This window comes from Amblyraja radiata, chromosome 19, assembly GCF_010909765.2.
Source record: "Amblyraja radiata isolate CabotCenter1 chromosome 19, sAmbRad1.1.pri, whole genome shotgun sequence".
Classification (NCBI taxonomy): domain Eukaryota; kingdom Metazoa; phylum Chordata; class Chondrichthyes; order Rajiformes; family Rajidae; genus Amblyraja; species Amblyraja radiata.
The window spans coordinates 26,809,749-26,830,192 of NC_045974.1; the positions used below are offsets into that span (position 1 = coordinate 26,809,749).

The window sequence follows — 20,444 nt, forward strand, 5'->3', positions numbered from 1 at the left end:
AGAAAGGTATGTTATATATAGTGCAACCACCAAAGTATTTCTGTGAGCCACAACCTAGACAGATTACTCGAGTAGAAAGGAATTATTTATTTGGGCAGTATCAGGAAACCCCTAGCGAACAGGAAGATTTAACTGAGGGTGAGACAGTGATTTTAGATACCGAGATAGATTTTGACGTAACCGAAAGCTTACAAATTAAACAGGTATCCCATAGACAGTTACCAGTAAGGGAAGGAATAGGTACAGCGGATTTGGCCAGCGCAGTGAGTATGAATAATCCCCGTGCCACAGATGCCATATGCCGTGAAAGCCCCATGAAATAATGTCAGTACTAAACAGAATCCCCGATAGGAAGGTCACCTGCTGCCTTTATAGATTATTTACAAACCACAATGCGTGTATATCATGCAGATTCCCAGGATTTGTGGGAGAACATACAACAGATAATTACTCCAGCTGAGAATACCAAATTTCTAGTAGCCCTAGGACACCCGACTTATGAAACATTGGCAAACGCAGTAATGGATGACAGTGCAAGAGAAGAGGCTGTTTTAACGGCCCTTGCAAAAACGTTTCAGAAACCAGGCGATTTAAGTCGAGTTCTGGAAATAAAACAAGTGAAGGGTGAAGGAGCAGACGAATTTCTAGACCGTTTTTCAAAATTATTTATGGACCAATCAGGTGATTTAAACTATCAGAATGGAGCAAGTTCCCCTCAATATTGTGTTATCTTGTGGAATTATCTCCCCACTAAAGTAGCGGATTTAATTAAAACTGATAACAGGAACTGGTCCGAGCCAGTCAAATAGCCAGAGCTGTGAGATATTATTGGAAGGAAAGTAGGAACCAGGACAATTATCCTGTAACTAGGAGAAAGTGAACGCTCAGCCAATGAAGAATTACCAAAATCTAACTCGGAACCATGGATTCCAAGAGTACCAGCAAATTATGGATTGGGAGAAATTAGGGTTCCAGATTACTTCGATTATTATCTCCACTATACTCCCAATTTAGACCCCAGACTGCCGGCAGCCTGAAGCCGCGGTCTGCAGAGTTCCAGCTGGCGCGGTGTCTACAGCCCGGGATCTCACGTTGGGGACCCGGGGGAAGAAGAAGCTTCCACCGCCGGCCCGCGGCCAACTTCTACCGCGGACCCGGCGTGGACTTACCGTCACCCCTAGAGGGGAGCTTCGACCGCCGGCCCTGCGGTCTGCGGTGTTTCTGGCTGCGGCGCGAATTTTAAATCTTCGACCGCCGGCCTGCGGCCTACACCAGCCTGAAGCCGCGGTCTCCGGTGGGGAAGAGCCGATCCTGGACTGACTCTGGACTCTGGTCCCGACCACGTGGGGAAATGAAGGACTGGCCAAATTTTGTGCGTTCCACCACAGTGATGAATGCTGTAGTGGATGTTTGTGTTAAATTTTTATTGTGTATTGTGTGTTCTTTCTCATTGTATCGCTGCTGACATATTCATTTCACTTGCACTTTATGTGCAATGTGACGAATAAACCCGTATTGTATTGTATTGTATTGTATTCCAATGGAACCCAGGGGTAGAATAAGACCAACCATGTTGCCTAATCAATGCTATACTTGTGGGGGAATGGGACATAGGAGTCGGGCCTGTCCAAAAACGGAGCGAATGAAAGAGAGGGGTCAAAGAAGGGATTTCCAGGATTACCAAGAATTTAGAGATCCTAGAGAAAATGGACACAGCCGAAATCCAAATAATTATGGGAGGTCCTTTAATTCAAGAGACTACTGGGACCCGAGAAAGCAGAGAGAGAGATGGCCCGGATGTCAGGAACCAAGAAGTCACACAACGTTTACTCAAGCTAACCCATTTTCTCAGTCCTGACTCACTGACCTGCCCTGGAATTGTGGGCGTGGGGGCATGACCCCTACTCTAGAACCCCTTCAATTAATTTACCAGAATGAACAAATTGGATGTACTATTGTAGTAAAAACTGAAAATCACATAGATGAAAATTATAAACCATCCTATGACTACCCCAGAAAACCCCTTACATAGAAACATAGAAAATAGGTGCAGGAGTAGGCCATTCGGCCCTTCGAGCCTGCACCGCCATTCAATACGATCATGGCTGATCATCCAACTCAGTATCCTGTACCTGCCTTCTCTCCATACCCCCTGAACCCTTTAGCCACAAGGGCCATATCTAACTCCTTCTTAAATATAGCCAATGAACTGGCCTCAACTACATTCTGTGGCAGAGAATTCCAGGGATTCACCACTCGCTGTGTAAAAAATGTTTTTCTCATCTCAGTCCTAAAAGATTTCCCCTTTATCCTTAAACTGTGACCCCTTGTTCTGGACTTCCCCAACATCGGGAATAATCTTCCCGCATCTGGCCTGTCCAACCCCTTAAGAATTTTGTAAGTTTCTATAAGATCCCCCCTCAATCTTCTAAATTCTAGCGAGTACAAGCCGAGTCTATCCAATCTTTCTTCCCTCCCTTAGAGCAAAGAAGATTGTAAATCAAGGAGCTTGTTTCAACTGCACCCAATGAGGTCACTGGAGCAAGGAGTGTCCAGCGAGAAGGCAGAACATAGCAGGATTGAAGAAAAACCATGGGGCGATAAAGAAAGTAAGAAAAGGAACATAGTAGCTAGCATGAGAAGGAATGGCAACTAAGGAATTGAAACGGCACTAGGGAGAGAAGAAGCAAACCTACTGTGCAGGAGGAATGGGAGTGGGGAAAGAAGATATTATATTAATGTGTTACTGAGTTTGTGCCTGCAGGACAGTATATCAACGACACACTATCTGGGGAGTGAGGTAAAAGAATGCACAGGCCCCTTAAGAACGGGCAGAAGGCAGCAAAGGTAATGTAGCTCCCCAGAAACAGGTGACCAGTCGGAGGAACTGATACTGTCCTGCCCCTTTAAGACATTTGGGAAGGCCAGCAGACAGAGAAAGCTGCTCCTCAGTATCCCTACTCCCTAGTAATTAAAACTAACACTCTAATCATCTTTCAAAGAAACAAAACCGGCAACTTGTAACGACTAATGGGATAGCTCCTCTTTAAGAATTGGATTTGAATAAAAAAAGAATTCCTCTGTGGTTCGGGGCAAAATACTCACTTTGCGCCAAAATTTAGTTATAAGTAAATTAATTTAAAGAGGGCTTATAGGGATACAGTCTTAAAATCGTTGAAGAATTGACTGTTGATTTGGCATTCTTCTCTTGTCTCACCCAAAGGAGGATAGTCGAAGACAGGACTGGACTATTTAGTTACTATAAAGGAAGGGACAGACCCTAGCGGATATCAGGAATTAAGACATATCCTGGAACGTGAGGTGGAAGTATAAATGATGAGGTAGACTGAAAATTTATGTTCCCCTCAGAAAGTCAATACTAACCATCCTGAAGAGTTACTTAGAGATAAAAAGAATTGGTACAAGCGAGAACCCCTAGACAGAGAACAAAGCCAATAAAAGAGTCAATATAGTAAAGAGCCAGCATAGTAGAGAATCAACAGAGTAACGAATCAACATAGTGAGGAGACATACATAAATAAGAAGAAGTACTGGAGGAGAGACTTGGTAAATTAGAGGGTAAACTTGAATAATAAGTATTGAGAATAGCTGAGCCGATGCACATTTGACCGATGGATTTGAATTGTTTAACCCTTGATGGTAAAGCGGCTTCTATTATCAAGGTGGGAAGAAATTGTCCCTGGTTTCGGCACTTGATTGGAATTTTGATAAAATTGACAGCATATGGAAATTAATTGTTTAAATTTGAACAGCTGGGAATTCCACAGGAATTGGAATGGAATTGTGTTATCGGCCACAATGCTGTGGAATGAGAAAGATTAGATGGACACTGAAATTTGAAATAGTAAATTGAAGGCTGAGACTGAATTTGGTTAAATTGAAATATTTGTCATGGTTTGATATAAATCAGTCATGCCTGGAGGGAAATCTGGACTGAATCCAGCTGAAGTTTATATGAGGCCCGTCATCAGATATACATATTATAACATTGTGTGAGTATGAAGAAGGCTGTTTAGTGTTGATCCTAGCATAATAGAGAGTAATAGGGATACAGTAATATAATAGGTTCGAATAGGGATAGTATTGCAGAACTATAGTGAATTGCATGGGAAAGCATGGGTGCATGATGGTAACCAAGTTTTTCAGGAATTTTTCGGATTTCGGTTCGACTGTGGAAAGAGATCGAAGAATGGGCAGCAACACGGATGGTGGGAATCCGCACCCACAAAAACTCGGGAGGTGAAGACTCATCAGACGGAAATTGTGAAGTTATGCCCATGAAAACTTGGGACGCTTGACAAAGATTCTGGGAAGAAACATCATCATCTTGTGTTGCTGATAGATGGGAAATGTAAAGGACTCACATATGTATATCTGGTTAGCTGATTATTGAACTATTTGGTTATCATAAATGATGGGTTATCATATATAATAAAAAGGAAGGAATGTTAATCCTGGCCAAATTGGAGAGGCTAGGACTTTAAAATGGGGTAAAAGCTTCAGGGTTGCTGGGAGATTTGGTCAATTTGGAATTTCTCTCTGCAGAACTGGGACAAGCTGCGGAGTGGTGCCAGTGTGTCTAGAGCCTAGATACAAGTTGCAAGAAAATAAGAACATCTGCAGACCCTGTCAATTAGGTGCAAAATGCATAGAATGGATTGGATGGCTGCAAACCAGACATACACCTTGTAAATAATTGTAAATAATGTTGCAGATTTCTACTTTGCCGAGTGTTGATTGGATGAGGTATTGAGCCTTGTCTGGGTTTCTTGCAGATCAAGATAAATGTTTCTAAGTTGGCTTCCGTGAGAAGTCCTGTTTGAATACAATGTATTAAGCTGCTGTATTATTGGGTTAGGGAAATGTCTGTTATGTATGGGGTTAATCGATATCTGTAATTGGATTATTAAGAGCCCACCCCCATGTGGTTCGGCCCCTCAAGGTCCTGGGACCTATTAAAAGTCCGCTGCCACGAGGTCCAGCATCGATCTTCTGGGAGAGCGCTTGGGGCTGCGTGACCTTCTGGAGTGTCTCTGTTTGAGCGAGGCCTAGTGGGCTTGATCAGGCAGATATGAGAATCGAACCCGCGGTGGGATAGGTACAATAGTTGAACTGTTATTGCGCTTTGTCAAAATAAAGATTAGTTGTTCAAGTGTTTTTGACTGAAACTAGACAGGGGGGAAGCTTAAAACGAGCAATTTACATTCACATTATCCCATTTCTTTAAGGTCAGCACGGTAGATTTGCTGCTTTACAGTGCCAAAGACCCGGGTTCAATCCTGACTATGGATGCTGTCTGAGCGGAGTTTGTATGTTGTCCCTGCGATCGTGTGGATTTTCTCCGGTGCTCCATTTCCCACCTACATTCCACAGTTGTGCAGGTTTGTACTTTAATTGACTTCTGTAAATTACCCGTAGTGTGTAAGATAGAACTACTGTACGGAGATCGCTGGTCGGCGCAGACTCGGTGGGTCAAAGGGCCTATTTCTATGCTGCATCTCTAAACTAAACTAAACAAAATGTTTTAATAACAGATTAGGCTAGGTAGATAGTACCAGACTATCTGCACAACTTTGTAGATGCTGGGAAAATCTATATAAGAGTTATTAGAAACGTACACAATAACCTGAACTAGCAGAGTAAGACAGAGTTTTGATATTTCTTTATTCCCACTTTTCCTTTATCCATTCTCATTTTCTCTATCTGTTCAGTTGTGTTAAATATTTGTATTTAATTGCCTTTATTTTATCTACTTTCTGCAATTTGTACGATTCTTTCATTTTCAATCTCCCTCAAATTTCTGAGAAGAAATAATTGTTGAAATTACTAGCCGAACATTTAGATTTGTCGGTTAATCGGCCCCTGTCAATTACCCTTGGAGTTTTTAAATGAGTGGACACGAAAGTGGGATAACATAGAACTGGTTTGAATGGGTGATCGATGGTCAGTGTGGACTTGTTGGGCTGAAGGGCCTGTTTCAACTCTGTGTCTTTCAACCAGACAATCAAATTACATGGACAAATATGACTTCTCGGAACCGTGTAGGTTTCCTACCTGCCAGTGGAGGTCCCAGAAGAACAGGGCAGCACTCTACAATGGTGACAAGTCCCACGGCACTTGAGAACCTCTTGGCACCAACCAGGTCCATCAGCGTTTCGAAAAGAACGGCGCTCACCATTCCGAAGGCTAACCCAAAGAAGATTGCATAGATCACAAGGCCTGTATAGTCAGTCGCAAACGGGCACATGACGTGACAGAAGCCATTGTAGAAGACGGCAAAACTGAAGAAGTATTGGATCTTTGGTCTGACCCATTTGGAGTTTGCAAGCAGCCCCATGCTGGGCCTGGCGAACATGTCTACAAAAGCTAGAATGGAAAGCAGGAATGCGGCAGAATACTCATCTATTCCCATGTGCTTGGCGTAAGGAGCCAAAAATACAATTGGAGAAAAGAAGCCAAAAAACATGATGACGTTGCCCGATAGATAGATCAGAAACCCCCGATGCTTGAAGAGGCTGAGGTCTAGTTGCTGGTCAAGCATTGCAAAGATCGTTTGCTTTTTCTCTACCTGCTGCAGTCCATCTCCCACATCTTTGCTCTCGTCCTTCATTGGAGTAGTAACCTGTGCGTCTATCACCACTGTGGATTTTGTGGGTTTTAGGGGCCTCATTAAGGATCCCGCCACACAGCAGTTCAAGAGCATTCCAGCCAGGATAATGAAACTGCCTCTCCAACCAAAGACATTGACCAAGTACTGATTCAGAGGTGCAAAAGTGCTCAGGAACACTGGGCTACCAGCCATTGCGATTCCATTCGCAATGGGGCGTTTCTTGTAGAAATACTTCCCAATCATTGTTAAGGCTGGTTGAAGATTGAAAGCCAATCCAAGACCTGGGAAAAATAAGGAATACAATACATTTGTAAACCTGCCAATTGCGAATGAAGATCAGTAAAATATAGACACAAAATGCTGGAGTAACTCAGCGGGTCCGGCAGCATCTCTGGAGAATAGGAATAGGTGGCGTTTAGAGTCGAGTTGAGACCCTTCTTCAGACCCGATACTTTACCCATTCCTTTCCTCCAGAGATGCTGCCTGGCCCACTGTGTTACTCCAGCATTCTGTGTCTATCTTTGGAGTAAACCAGCATCTGCTACACATTTCTGTGCATGTGGCTTCAGACTGTTCTGTACTGTTTTCATCTTTCTTTTGGTGCAATGGTGCATTTTTCAAATGAAGGTTTTGTGGGATGAATGATTTGGAGTAATGAATGGTTTGTTAGAATTGAATGATTTGGTGGAATAAATGCTTTGGTTCAAACTGAAAGCACGTCAGGAACACTATTGACCCAAATGTGCCAATGTGATCTTTTTATCCAGCACAAACAGAAAATCATTTTCCTTTTTCATATCTGTGCCTTTTCCCCACTAGTCACTAACCAGCAAAGCAACAGTTCCATTCATAGCTCGAGGCATGAACACAAACTCAACATAGAGATTGTAAGATACTTCAGCGAGGAATGTTTGACTGAAATACAATGGCTACAGAAAAAAATAGCAGGAACATGTATCTGAGGTAAAACATTAGCTGAGATATGGTTAGCTGAGGTAGAAGATAGAGAATTGCATAATTGTTGAACTGCTGTAGTCACTTTAAAAAAATTCCCATATATTTCGCCAAAGCTGTGCAAATATATTTCCAATCCCCTTTTGATTGAATGATGGAGCAGTCCAGACAATCCAGCAGTTTTTTCCTCCAATTTCTTATATTGATAGGGGCCATATTAAAACAGTGGCTAATAATTTAGTCTGTTAATATTTGGTTAACTCTCATCAAAGTATTCCATATTTTCTCTACTCCAATCCTTTAATTTAACTCCCCTAGAGTCATATTGCACTGAGTGGCGGCGCGGCTCTGGCTGCAGCGGCTCTCCGGCAGTCCTGTTTGTTTTGTGTTTTTTGGGTTGTTTATTTTCGTTTTGGTTAGTCTAGTTTTGGTTTTTAGTTTCTGTTTTGGGGGGGGGGGGGGTTGAAACGGGGCTTGCTGTCTCTCCCTGCGGGGGAATGCGACTTTTTTGTCGTATTCCCCTTCTCTGCCTCCGTCTGCGCTGAGGCCTAATGGCGGAGCTGGCGACCTCGAGGCTCAGGAGGCAGAGCCCGCCAGGACTCGCACTGAGCTCGCTCCCGTGAGGACGGCCCAGCTCGGGGCTGGAACAGGGCTTCCGTGAGGGGCTGTGACGCTCCCGTGAGGACGGCCGGCCCGAGGAAGGAACGGTGCTCCCGTCGGAGTGGCCGAGCTCGGGGAGGTACGGCGTTCCCAGCCCGAGGGAGGAGCAGCGCCCAGTCGGGGCGGCCCAGCCCGAGGGAGAAGCGGCGCCCGGTCGGGGCGGCCCAGCCCGAGGGAGAAGCGGTGCCCAGTCGGGGTGGCCCAGCCCGAGGGAGGAGCGGCGCCCAGTCGGGGTGACCCAGCCCGAGGGAGGAGCGGTGCCCAGTCGGGGCGGCCCAGCCCGAGGGAGGAGCGGCGCCCGGTCGGGGCGGCCCAGCCCGAGGGAGGAGCAGCGCCCAGTCGGGGCGGCCCAGCCCGAGGGAGAAGCGGCGCCCAGTCGGGGTGGCCCAGCCCGAGGGAGGAGCGGCGCCCAGTCGGGGTGACCCAGCCCGAGGGAGGAGCGGTGCCCAGTCGGGGCGGCCCAGCCCGAGGGAGGAGCGGCGCCCGGTCGGGGCGGCCCTGCCCGAGGGAGAAGCGGTGCCCAGTCGGGGCGCTCCTAGCCCGAGGGAGGAGCGGCGCCCATGTTGGGGCGGCCCAGCCCGAGGGAGGAGCGGCGCCCAGTCGGGGCGGCCCAGCCCGAGGGAGGAGCGGCGCCCAGTTGGGGCGGCCTGGCGCGAGGCTGAGACGGTAACGGCACTCACGTGAGGGCGATCCGGCTCGGGGCTGGAACGGTGCTCCGGTGGCTGGGACGGTGTTCTGGCGGCGGTGGCCTGAGTCCGGGGTTCGGCCGCGGGCCAGCGGCTGCGTCAGCAGGACTGGTGGGCGGCAGCTTCGACCACCCCGGGACAGTTGTAACATCGCCCGGGGGGTATCGCCTCAGCGCAGAGGGAGAAGAGGAGGGAAGAGACTGGAGACCTAAGACTTTTGCCTCCATCACAGTGAGGAGATGTTGGGTGGACTCACTGTGGTGGATGTTAATATGTGTTTATTGTTGTTTTTTATTGTATTGTATTGTATGTCTGACTGCTTCAATTTCGTTCAGACTTCGGTCTGAATGACAATAAAGGCTATCTAAATCTAAATCAAAATCTAAATCTAAAAAGAGGCCCTTTTTCCCCAACTGTCCCAGGCCAACCAAGATGCCCCATCTTGCTAAACTCATCAGCCCATGTTTGGCTTACAGTATATCCCTCTAAACATTTCCTATCCATGTACCTGTCCAAATGTATTATAAATGCTGTGATAGTACATGCCTCAACTACCTCCTGTAACAGCTCATTCCATATACCCGCTACCCTGTGTGCAAAGCGAGTCCCAAGCCATGGCTGTTCCACATCTGTTGTTATTTTTGAATGTGTGCTGTGCCATGAGTCACACTTAGATATTTGCAAACAGCCCCTTGCTGGGTCTTGTGAACATGTCTATATAAACACACTTGCGGCAAAAGAAGCCAAACATCATTATGAAATGCCACCCAAAGCATGTGGGGGTATGGAACGAGCTGTCAGAGGAGGAAATTGAAGCCCTGGACTATTGCAACATTTAAGAAACAGTTAGGCGGGTACATGGATAGGACAGGTTTAGAGGGATATGGGCCAAACGCAGGCAGGTGGGACTATTATAGATGGGGCAGGTTGGTCAGTGTGGGCAAGTTGGGCAGATGGGCTAGTTCCTACATTGTATGACTCTACGACACTAAATAGCTTGGGTTTTCCTAGTGTCCATTCTCCATTGACCTGGAGTCACAGAGTCATACAGGCCCTACAGCCAAATATGCCCACGCCAACCAACCTGCCCCATCTACAATAGTCCCATATGCCTCGTTTGTCCCATATCTCTCTAAATCTTTCCTGTCCATGTACCTGGTCCAAATGTTTTTTAAATATTTTATAATATCTGCCTCAACTACCTCCTTTGGCAGGTTGTTAAAATGTTGCTCCTCAGATTCCCATCAAATCTTTCCCCTCCCACCTTAATCCTATGTCCTCTAGTTCTTGATTCCCTTACTCTGGGTAAAAGACTATGCATCTACTGTCAAGAGGTTACCAACATGCATGAAGCAAGTATTGTGGCTAATGATGGCAAATGAACTGCTCACCTGTGATGCATCCCACGCACATAAAAAGCCCGAGAACGCTATTGCAAAACGAAGCAGCTATCATTCCAATTGAACATAATACTCCTCCCCCCATCATCACTGGACGACATCCATACTTGTTGACCAGGATACTGCTGATGGGCCCTGCGGAAAGCAAAGAGAAGTGAGAAACAGGTCACAATGCTTTACAAAATAAGATTGTCAGCTGCTCAAAGTCGATACAAATTATTCATGGTCTTGATGAATATTCAAGAAAATGTAAAATTATACATCAAACCAAATGTCTTCAATTATTTTTCACCATGTTCAATGAAATTGCGCTAGTCGAGAACCTTTTGAAGCATCAACAGGGAATATATTTCATGTTATGTTCTATGAGGAAACCATATCAATCATATTAATTGGAGAATTATCCCACTGAAATCAAATCAACCAGATTAATATCCAAATGCTGACCAGTGATGTGGTGATACTTGTTTGAAACCCTGTAGCAGTAGGATTTATATTTACCATGTGGTTCAACCACTTGCTAAGATTCTCACTGATTGTAGAGTTAACATCACTGGCAGGGCCAAACAAGACTCTCATTTCTTTCCATTCTTCCTGCAGCACATTCCTAATATATCAGAGATGTGGAATCAGCAGGAACATAGTTGCAGGTTACATTTTCACTAGAAAATGTACCACCGCGACACATTGGCACAGAGTTGCTGCCATAGTTGGTGAAGAATATATGTGATGCCTGCCTTCATTAGTCAAGTCAGCTGTAATATTGTAAGCAAGGGAGGAACAGTGGTGCAGCTGTAGAGTTGCCACCTTACAGCATCAGATACCCGGGTTCAATCCTGACCACAGGTGCTATTTGTACAGAATTTGTACGTTCCCCCTGTGACTGTGTGCGTTTTCGCCAGGTGCTCTGGTTTCCTCTCACATTCCAGAGATACATGTTTGTAGGTTAATTGGGTTTGGTAAAATTGTAAATTGTCCCTGGTATGTAGGATAGTGTTAGTGTATGGGTGATCGCTGGTCGACATGGACTCAGTGGGCTATAGGTCCTGTATCCACACTGTATATCTAAAGTTGAAAGACCAATGTGTCATATATAGAAAAGGTGAAATGAAAGCTGATGGAAGAACTCTGTGGCTCAGGCAGCATCTGTGGAGGCAGAAGGATGATCAATGTTTGAAGTCAAGACTCTACTTCAGGAATAAAAGGGCCAGAAATAACAGTGTGTTTGGTTATTAAAACATGTTACATCCAGAGAAACAGAAAACTGCAGATGCTGGTTTACAAAAAAAGACACAAAGTGCAGAAGTAATTCAGCGGGTCTGGCAGCATCTCTGATTGTGGTTTGACGGAGAGAAAGCTGGAAGACAGGAGGGGCAGGACAAAACCTGATCACTTAATCCGGAAAATATGCTTGTGTGGAACAAAATGTAGAAACAAGGAACTGCAGATGCTGGTTTACAAAAAAAGACACAAGATGCTGGAGTAACTCAGAGTGGGTCAGTTTATACCTCCATAATGTATGCTTGTCCACCGTTACCAAAGTCCTAAAGCTACTGGATTTCTGCGCCAAATGTTCATATCATGGTGGGGTTGATGGTATTGGGTTGAATTGGGTATTAGTCATTCAGGACCACCACTGATTTTACGGCACCTTTGGTTCCAGAGCATTTTGAGTTTATCCATTTTGCCAGACCAACAGAGGTCACGGCCTCTGAGAGGAGTCAAACGGTACCGGAACGGTCCGCTTGGAAGCCCAGGAGTTGAGATAACGGCCAGTAAAGTTGGCCTCGGAACTCAGCTATGGGAACGGATATGCCAGCTCCAGCCAGGCCAGAGTTCCAGATACCCGGCCACAGTGGGCAGATTCGACCCGCTGATCGGCCCTGAAAGTCCAGACGAGGTCAAGATCGGCTGCATCACACGGATGGGACTTCCAGGAGGCATTACAAGTGCACTCTCGTAATTTTGTCTGGATTAAAAGGGGTGCCGGACCACGAGTTGCCGGAAAATCGGTGGTGGAACTGTAATAGACCTGATTCAATAATGCACAGTCGATAAAGAATTCTAGAGGAAACACAATAATACTGGATCATTCGGACTTTGCAGTACATAAAAGTAAATTCACTCTTTCCGTAGGTGAGAAATACTTTCTGCAATGATTTTAGAAGTTTCTCTTTCCAGCATCTTGTAAAATTGTATCCAGCATATGCCTCAAATATGGGGTTAAGTGGTACAATATTTCAACCCTTTTTAGATCTAGATTTAGCATCTAGATTCAGCAAGCTCAGTGCCAGGTCTTTCATTGGCGTCAAAGTCAGGTTGATAAATGAGCAAGGTTGACTGTTTAGCATAGCTATATACCTACATAGCTGGCACATGGTCACTGTAAGATCTGGCTCACGTTGTCTCGTGCAGTTTTGGCTTAGGGATTGGTATCTCCTGCCAGCACTGCTCCATTGAGAGGTTCTTGAACTCAGGACCAAATGTTGCCCACAGTGAAATATGGTCAGTCAACAAACTTTAGTTTAGTTTAGTTTTGAGATACAGCATGGAAATAGGCCCTTCGGCCCTCTGGATCCATGCTGTCCAATGACCAACCGTACTCCATAGCTATGTCCTCTTTAAATATAACTCTGCTACAGAACACTCTTTTAGTTTACAGTAACTCAGCGGGACAGGCTGCATCTCTGGAATGAAGGAATGGGTGACGTCTCAGGTCGAGACCCTTCTTCTAGTCTGAAGGGTTTCGACCCGAAACGTCACCCATTCCTTCTCTCCAGAGATGCTGCCTGTCCCGCTGAGTTACTTCAGCATTTTGTGTCTATCTTCGGTTTGAACCACAATCTGCAGTTCCTTCCTACACTCTTTTAGTTTAGTTTAGTTTAGCTTAGGGATACAACACGGAAACAGGCCCTTTGGCCCTCTGTGTCTGTTGAGTACACTAGCACTATCCTACGCACACTAGGGACAATTAACAATTTTAACAATTAACCTAAAAAACCCCACATCTTTGGAGTGTGGGGGGAAACCGGAGCATCCGGATGAAACTCACGTGGTCACAAGGAGAACGTACAAACTCCATACAGACAGCGCCCGTGGGCAAGATCGAACCTGGATCTCTACCGCTGCACCACTGTGCTGCACTAAGTTACTTGCTTGTAACTTTATAATATTGAACCAAAACGAAAACAGAAGCTAAAAAAAATAATTCAAAAACTCAAATCACGATACTTCCCGAAGATTACATTCTACCTCATTGCTATTAGTCAAATCCTGTCACCTCTAAGTTAATGTCAAAATTCAATGACAGCAAATCAAAACAATAACTGCAGGTGCTGGAAATCTGAAATCAAAGCAGAATTTGTGGGGATTTCTCAGCTGACCAGGCAGCAAGGTCAAAGATATTTCATTGCAATTAAGAAAATGATCAAAAAGAAACATATTTCAAGTTGTACTCCCTCCAATGCTGAGTAAACCATTTAAAGCACAACTGTGATCTCCGTTACACTGATGAATCCAAACCCAACTGGACGACCACTTTATGGTCCACAAGTGTGTCCCGAAGCTTCTTGTTGCCTTCCACTGTAATTAACACTAGACTAAGGGGATGGGTGGGCGGGGGGTTGTGGGTAGTTGTGGGGGGAGACGGGTGTGTGGGCGGGGGGTGAGGGGGAAGTGAGCTTGGTGAAAAGATGGGGGAAGAGCCATGGGCGAGAGGGGGGTCGCATGTGGGAGGGGGCCAGGAGCCAACGAGGGGGACCAGAGGGGTAGTGGCTGGAATTGGTGGTGTGATGGGGACTCACAGCGGGCGCTGGTGGTTCTCCTCCACAAGGATCAGAGTCTCTGCTTTCCGTTTGGGGGCATCGGCGACATCTCCGACTCTGGTCTGGGCTGGGTGTCCGACGCCGCGCTGGGCTGGGCCTCCGACTGGGCTGGACTGGGTCTCCCACGCTGGGCAGCGTCTCGGACGCTGGGTTTCTCGGGGCTGGGCTGCTTCGGGTCCCTCCGAAAAATGTGTCAGATTGGAAACCTCTGCAGCCCATCCTCAGCTCCAGTAAAGACGCGATGGCGCAGGAAGGGTGGACCGTACCGGTGAGTGACAGGGGAAGGGACTAATCCACGCGGCGCCGAACGGCAGGAGAAGAGATCAATCTGCGCACGCACGGTTTTTAAGATTTTTTAAACCTCGCTAACTTTTACAACATTCAACCGATCGGAACAAAACTTGGTGTAATCGCAGTATAGGAGAACGGTGAGTGAACTGGTGAAAAATCGTAGTGTTATCGCGAACCGTTTTTGCACAGATAGAAAGACCGCTCAAACCGGAAGATAACAAAATCAGTTTAATTATGTATAGATAGATAGATATAGATAGAACATAGTTGTGGTACAGTGGAGCAGCTGGGTAGAGTCACTGCCTTACGGCACCAAAGAACCAGGTTCGATCCTGACCTTTTTTTTTACAATACAAAATGCAGAACGAACAAAATTACAGAGTAGTAACACGATCAAAGAATGCCTATATTGGCAGTTTACAGACTAAGTTATCAAATTAAAATATTAACAATTTTATCAATAATACACTCGACCTCCCTCGGTGACCAGCGTTCGTGGAAGGCCTCCAGAGTCCCCGTGGACACCGCGTGTTCTCTCACCAGGGACACGCTGGCACGGATGTAACCCCGGAAAAGGGGCAGGCAGCCGACCACTGTGTGGCCGTCGACTGCCCACTGCCTGGACCCGCGAATGGCCATCTTGCCCAGGCCCAGGAGCAGACCGACAGGGAGACCCCTTCCTCCCTCCCAACCCTCCCTCTTCTGTACCGGGTGCCCTAAAATCAATAGCATCGGGCTAAAACAGAGCCAAAACTTGAGGAGCAGCCCCTTCAGATAGTCGAACAGGGGCTGCAACCTCTCATACTCCATGTTGACATGGAATACAGTCTCTTCCTCGCCGCAGTAGTGACAGGCGGTGGACTAGTCCGTGAACCGGCTCAAATACCTGTTGCAGGCCACGGCTTTGTGCAACATTCTCCACCCCAGGTCCCCAATGTAAAGGGGGAGGACTCCCTTGTAGAGAGACCTCCACTGGGGACTGCTCCCGTCGTCAGGTGGTAACACGGACCGCCAGGGCGTGTCCGGACGGATGACGAGGTCGAGGGTGTGGAGAGTGTGCAGGAGAAGCCTGTACAACAGGCGCCTCTCCGCATCACGGAACGGCACGCTGGGCATCTCGGAAAGGCGGCTCATGTTGCATGGGGCCGGCTCGATCCTGACCTTGGGTGCTACTGTTCTCCCTATGACCAAATGGACTTTCACTGAGTGGTTTCGTCCCACATCCCAAAGATGTGAAGGTTTGTAGATTACATTAATTTTATATTGGCCTCTGTAAAATTGCCCCTAGTATGTAAGGAGTGGATGAGAAAGTGGGATAAAATAGAACTATGTGAACGGGTGATTGATGGTCGTTGTGGATTCAAACGACCATCATGAGTCTGCCCTGACCAGCGATCATCTTGTACATCAGCACTATCCTACACACCAGGGACAATCTATAATCGTTACCAAAGCCAATTAACCTACAAACCTGTACGTCTTTGGAATATTTGAGGAAACCGGAGCATCCAGGAAAAACCCACGCGGTCACAGGGAGAACATACAAACACCGTATCAAGAGCAGCCATAGTCAGGACCGAGCCCTGATCTTTGTGCTGTAAGGCAGCAATTCTACTGCTGCGCCACCGTGCCACCCTGTGTATGTTGATAGATTGAATAGGCTACTGTAAATTGGCTACTGTAACTGTTTTATGAGTGGTGGTATCTGGTGAGACATGAAGTGAAAGTGTAAAGAATAAAATGGATTTGTGTAGAGTTACTCTAAATGGATTCTTGATGGTCAGCACAGACTGGATGGGATGAAGGGTCTGCTTTGAAGCTGCATGACTCTGCAAGAAAGAAGGTAGGAAAATTGTAGGCCAGATGGGTTAACAACTGTCACATGGAAAATGGTATCAAGTACTCATACCAAGTGCTCTTAATAGCGTCTTAAAGAGTCAAGGTTATCAGACAAAGTCAACATGATTCATGTGAAACTAAAATCATGTTTGATCAATTTATTGGAATTATTTGAGGAAGGAATACGTGTTGTAGGTAAAGGGGAAATGGGGGTCAGGCTATAATGACATTTCCAGAAAGAATTTCAGATGGTACGACAACAAAGATTATTGTGGAAAATAAATATTCACATAGTAGAAGATAACAGAGGGAAAAAAATATTGCAGAAATAAGGGACTGTAGATGCTGGTTTACACATAAGGAGACAAAGTGTTGGAGTAACTCAGTGCGTCAAGCAGCATCTCTGAAGAATGTGGATAGGCGACGTTTCGCATTGGGGCCATTCTTCAGACTTCAGAAAGAATATTAGTTGGCTAACAGAAACCAGAGAGATTGATCAGTTGCACCAAGTTATTAAGTTTGCACTTGATAGAAAGGTTGAAAAATAAGGTGCACTGCGAGGTGATCACCCAATCTGTGCCGTGTTTCCCTAATGTAGACCACACCACAAAGATGAAGGAGTAGTACACTACATTGTAACAAGTACAAAGGAATCCCAGCTTTAGCTGGAAGGATTGTTCAGCCTGGAAGTCCACCGAGTGCTTACAAGATTTACAACGATGTTGCCAGAACTCTCCGGCCTGAGCTATATGGGGAGGTTGGGCAGGTTCGGACTTCATTCCTTGGAGTGTAGGGGGCTGAGGGATGATCTTATAGAGGTGTATAAAATCATAAGGGCAATAGATGTGGTAAATGCACAGAGTCCTTTACCCAGGGTAAGGGAATAAGGAACCAGAGGACATAAGTTTAAGGATCAGAGGGAAAACTTTTTCACTCAGAGGGTGGTGGGTATATGGAATGAGCTGCCAGTTAAGACATGTATGATCACAGTACATAAAAGACACTTGGGCAGGTAGGAAAGGTTTAGAGGGTTATGGGCCAAATGTGGATAAAGTGGACTGGCTTAAATGGGACATCTTGGTCATCATGGATGAGTTGGACCGAAGGGCCTGTTTCCGTGCTGTATGACTATGGTTCTGGGACTTCACAAGCAAGGTGGGGCAAGCAGAGTAGCAAAAGTATACAGGCTTGCGTTATGGTCATGTGTATATGTTGTTCTTGTGACATTAAGTATGCATATGCTTGTCCTTGTTTAAATTCCTGCACCTGCACCAACCTGCATGAAGTTGCCAAAGGCATCTCAATCCTTCTCTTCTACAGCAATTTAATACAACCCTCCCTTCCCCTCCTCTCTTCCAATTTTCTTCTCCCTTACTACAATTAATCTGAGGTAGGGTTTCAACCTATAGGTGTCAGAGGTTATGGTGAGAAGGCTGGAGAATGGGGTTAGGAGGGAACGATAGATCAGCCATGATTGAATGGCGGCACAGACTTGATTGGCCGAATGACCTCATTCTACTCTTATTCCTTATGACCTTATGAACCTCAAACATCCCCTATCCTTGTTCTCCAGATATGCTGCCTGACTCTTTTCTGAGGGGCAAATTGTTAATAATTGTAAATAATTTAAAATGTATTTAAGAGAGGATGTCACAGTGCCACAGCGGTAGAGTTGCTGCCTTACAGTGGCAGAGACCCGGGTTCGATCCTGACTATGGGTGTTGTCTGTATGGAGCTTGTACGTTCTCCCTGTGACCGCATGGGTTTTCTCCAAGTGCTCTGGTTTCCGCCCACATTTTGCAGATTTGTAGATTAATTGGCTTCAATAAAATTCTAAATTGTCCCGAGTGTGTAGGATAGTGCTAGTGTACAGGGTGATCGCAGGTCAGTGCAGACTCAGTGGGCCGAAGGGCCAGTCTCGACCCGAAACGTCACCCATTCCTTCTCTCCAGAGATACTCCAGCATTTTGTGTCTATCTTCGATTTAAACTGCATCTGCAGTTCCTTCCTACACACGGGCCTGTTTACATGCTGTCTAAAGTAAACTCTAAAGTCTTGCTGAGTTACTCCAGCTCTTTGTGTCCCATTTAACACACATGAGTACTTTTCACACACTGTATCGACTGACATACGGTGTCCTTGCGGTTCCCTGTAACTCCGCATATACATTCCTTTTCCAGTTTTCAAGTTTTGGGTATTTTCAAATCATCTGCTATCAGCAAGCAATTATTTCCGTACAAGTACCTAATGCTAAGATACACCAGAGAAATACAGTGGATCATAAACAGAATCGATTCTGTGCTCTATTTTGGGTTCCCATTCCTCACTGCCAGTTCAAAGCCAGTATGGAAGCACTCAGAGATGTGATGAAAGGTTAATAGTGAAGTGTTTTTATGCTACATATCCTCATCTGACTTACAGGCCGGGAGTGCACACATTTTAAATCCAATTTAAAAGTAAGAGCAATTCTGGGAAAACAAATTGTTTCCAGTGAGGCTGTGATTTAGTGCTTTCAGCAGTTCGTTTCTGTGGATCATGAGATCATGGCATTTTGGCAACATGTGTGTGTGACAGTGGAAGGAATGTGACCCCGTTAACATGGAGAGTGTGCCAAAGAACAGAGGCTTTTGGCCATGATCCAAGTTCAGAACAACTTGGCCCTCAGGACATTAGTGGCAAGAAATATTGTGCGGGAGTGTCAGTTTATGTGTGGTGCAGTGGTAGAGCTGTTGTCTCACAGTGCCAGAGACCTGGGTTCAATCCTAACCTCAGGTGCTGTCTGTTTGGAGTTTGCACGTTCTCCCTGTCACATGTGGGTTTCCCCCGGGTTCTCCGGTTTCCTCCCATATCCCCAAAATGTACAGGTTTGTAGGTTAATTGGCCCTAGTGTGTAAGAAGTGGATGCAAAAGTGGGATAACATAGAACTAGTATGAACGGGTGACCAATGGTTGGCGTGGACTTGGTGTTTCCATGCTGTATCTCTAAACTCATCCTGACGAAGGGTGCTTTCTGTACGGAGTTTGCACGTACTCCCTCTGACCAGGTGGACTTTCTCTGGGTACTCCAGTTTCCTCCCACATCCCAAAGACATACTGGTTTGTAGGTTAATTGCCTTCGGTAAAAATTGGAATCTCTCGTATATCCGATGCTGCCAGTGTACGAGGCTTGCTGGTTGGTGTGGACTCAGTGGGCTGAATGGCCTGTCTCCGTGCTGTATTTCTAAAATACACTAAACTAAGTTGTGAGTGTGGAGGTGATCATGTTGGTGACTGGAGTGTGCAAATGGAAGGTATAACAGGTGCTGTAGCAACCCCAGTCTGAAATGATGTTAGTGTTGTTGAAGTAAGCTGATGTAACAATAAAGTAAATTTCCTGACTATAAAAAGATGACCCTGAGCAGTGGGTGTCTGGGCAATAACTGGCACTGTCAGCATTCATTGCCCGCCCTTCATTGCCCTTGAGAGTGTTGGTGCGCCTCATTGCTGTCGGCTGAGAGGTGAAGGAACTTCTACTGCAGTGTCAGGTTAGAAAGGGCAGGGTTGTTCCCACCCACAATATGAATTAGGAGCAGGGTTGGGTCACGTTGCCTCTCAGACCTGCTCTACGAGTGATGGTGGACTTCCTAGATGGATGGTGGGTGAGCTTACAGGCAGGGGTATCTCCATTCTCCTGCTGCCCTGAAGCCTCTGGATAGGGAAGCAGTTGACATCACAGAGAGGGATGTTGACCCGTGGGCATCATCACCTGTTGATTTGTGGAGGTACTCCTGCCTGTAAACCAGGTTCTGGGTTCAAAGAAACATAGAAAAATAGGTGCAGGAGTAAACCATTTGGCCCTTCGAGCCAGCATCGCCATTCAATATGATCATGGCTGATGCTGGATCTAACTCTCCCTTGAAAACATCCAGTGAATTGGCCTCCATTGCCTTCTGTGGCAGAGAATTCCACAGATTTACAACTCTCTGGTTGAAAACGTTTTTCTCATCTCAGTCCTAAATGGCCTACCACTAATACTTAAACTGTGACCCTAGTTCTGGACTCCCCCAACATTGGGAACATTTTACCTGCATCTAGCCTTTCCAATCCTTTAAGAATTTTATATGTTTCTATAAGATCTCTCATCCTTCTAAATTCCAGTGAATACAAGCCAAGTCGACGC

At 45.9% G+C, this 20,444-nt stretch overlaps 1 protein-coding gene across 6 annotated transcripts in view; it reads right to left on the bottom strand.

The window, feature by feature from the left end:
• The window catches only part of slc16a7 (solute carrier family 16 member 7), a 131,288-nt gene that overhangs the window by 20,235 nt on the left and 90,609 nt on the right, over nucleotides 1-20,444 (bottom strand). For all 6 annotated transcript variants that reach the window (XM_033038115.1, XM_033038114.1, XM_033038112.1 and 3 more), the window contains exons 3-4: nucleotides 10,323-10,466; nucleotides 6,076-6,912 (exon numbers count right to left, since the gene is read on the bottom strand). In XM_033038115.1, the coding sequence (XP_032894006.1) occupies nucleotides 6,076-6,912; nucleotides 10,323-10,466 (981 nt within the window). The remainder of the gene's footprint in view (nucleotides 1-6,075; nucleotides 6,913-10,322; nucleotides 10,467-20,444) is intronic.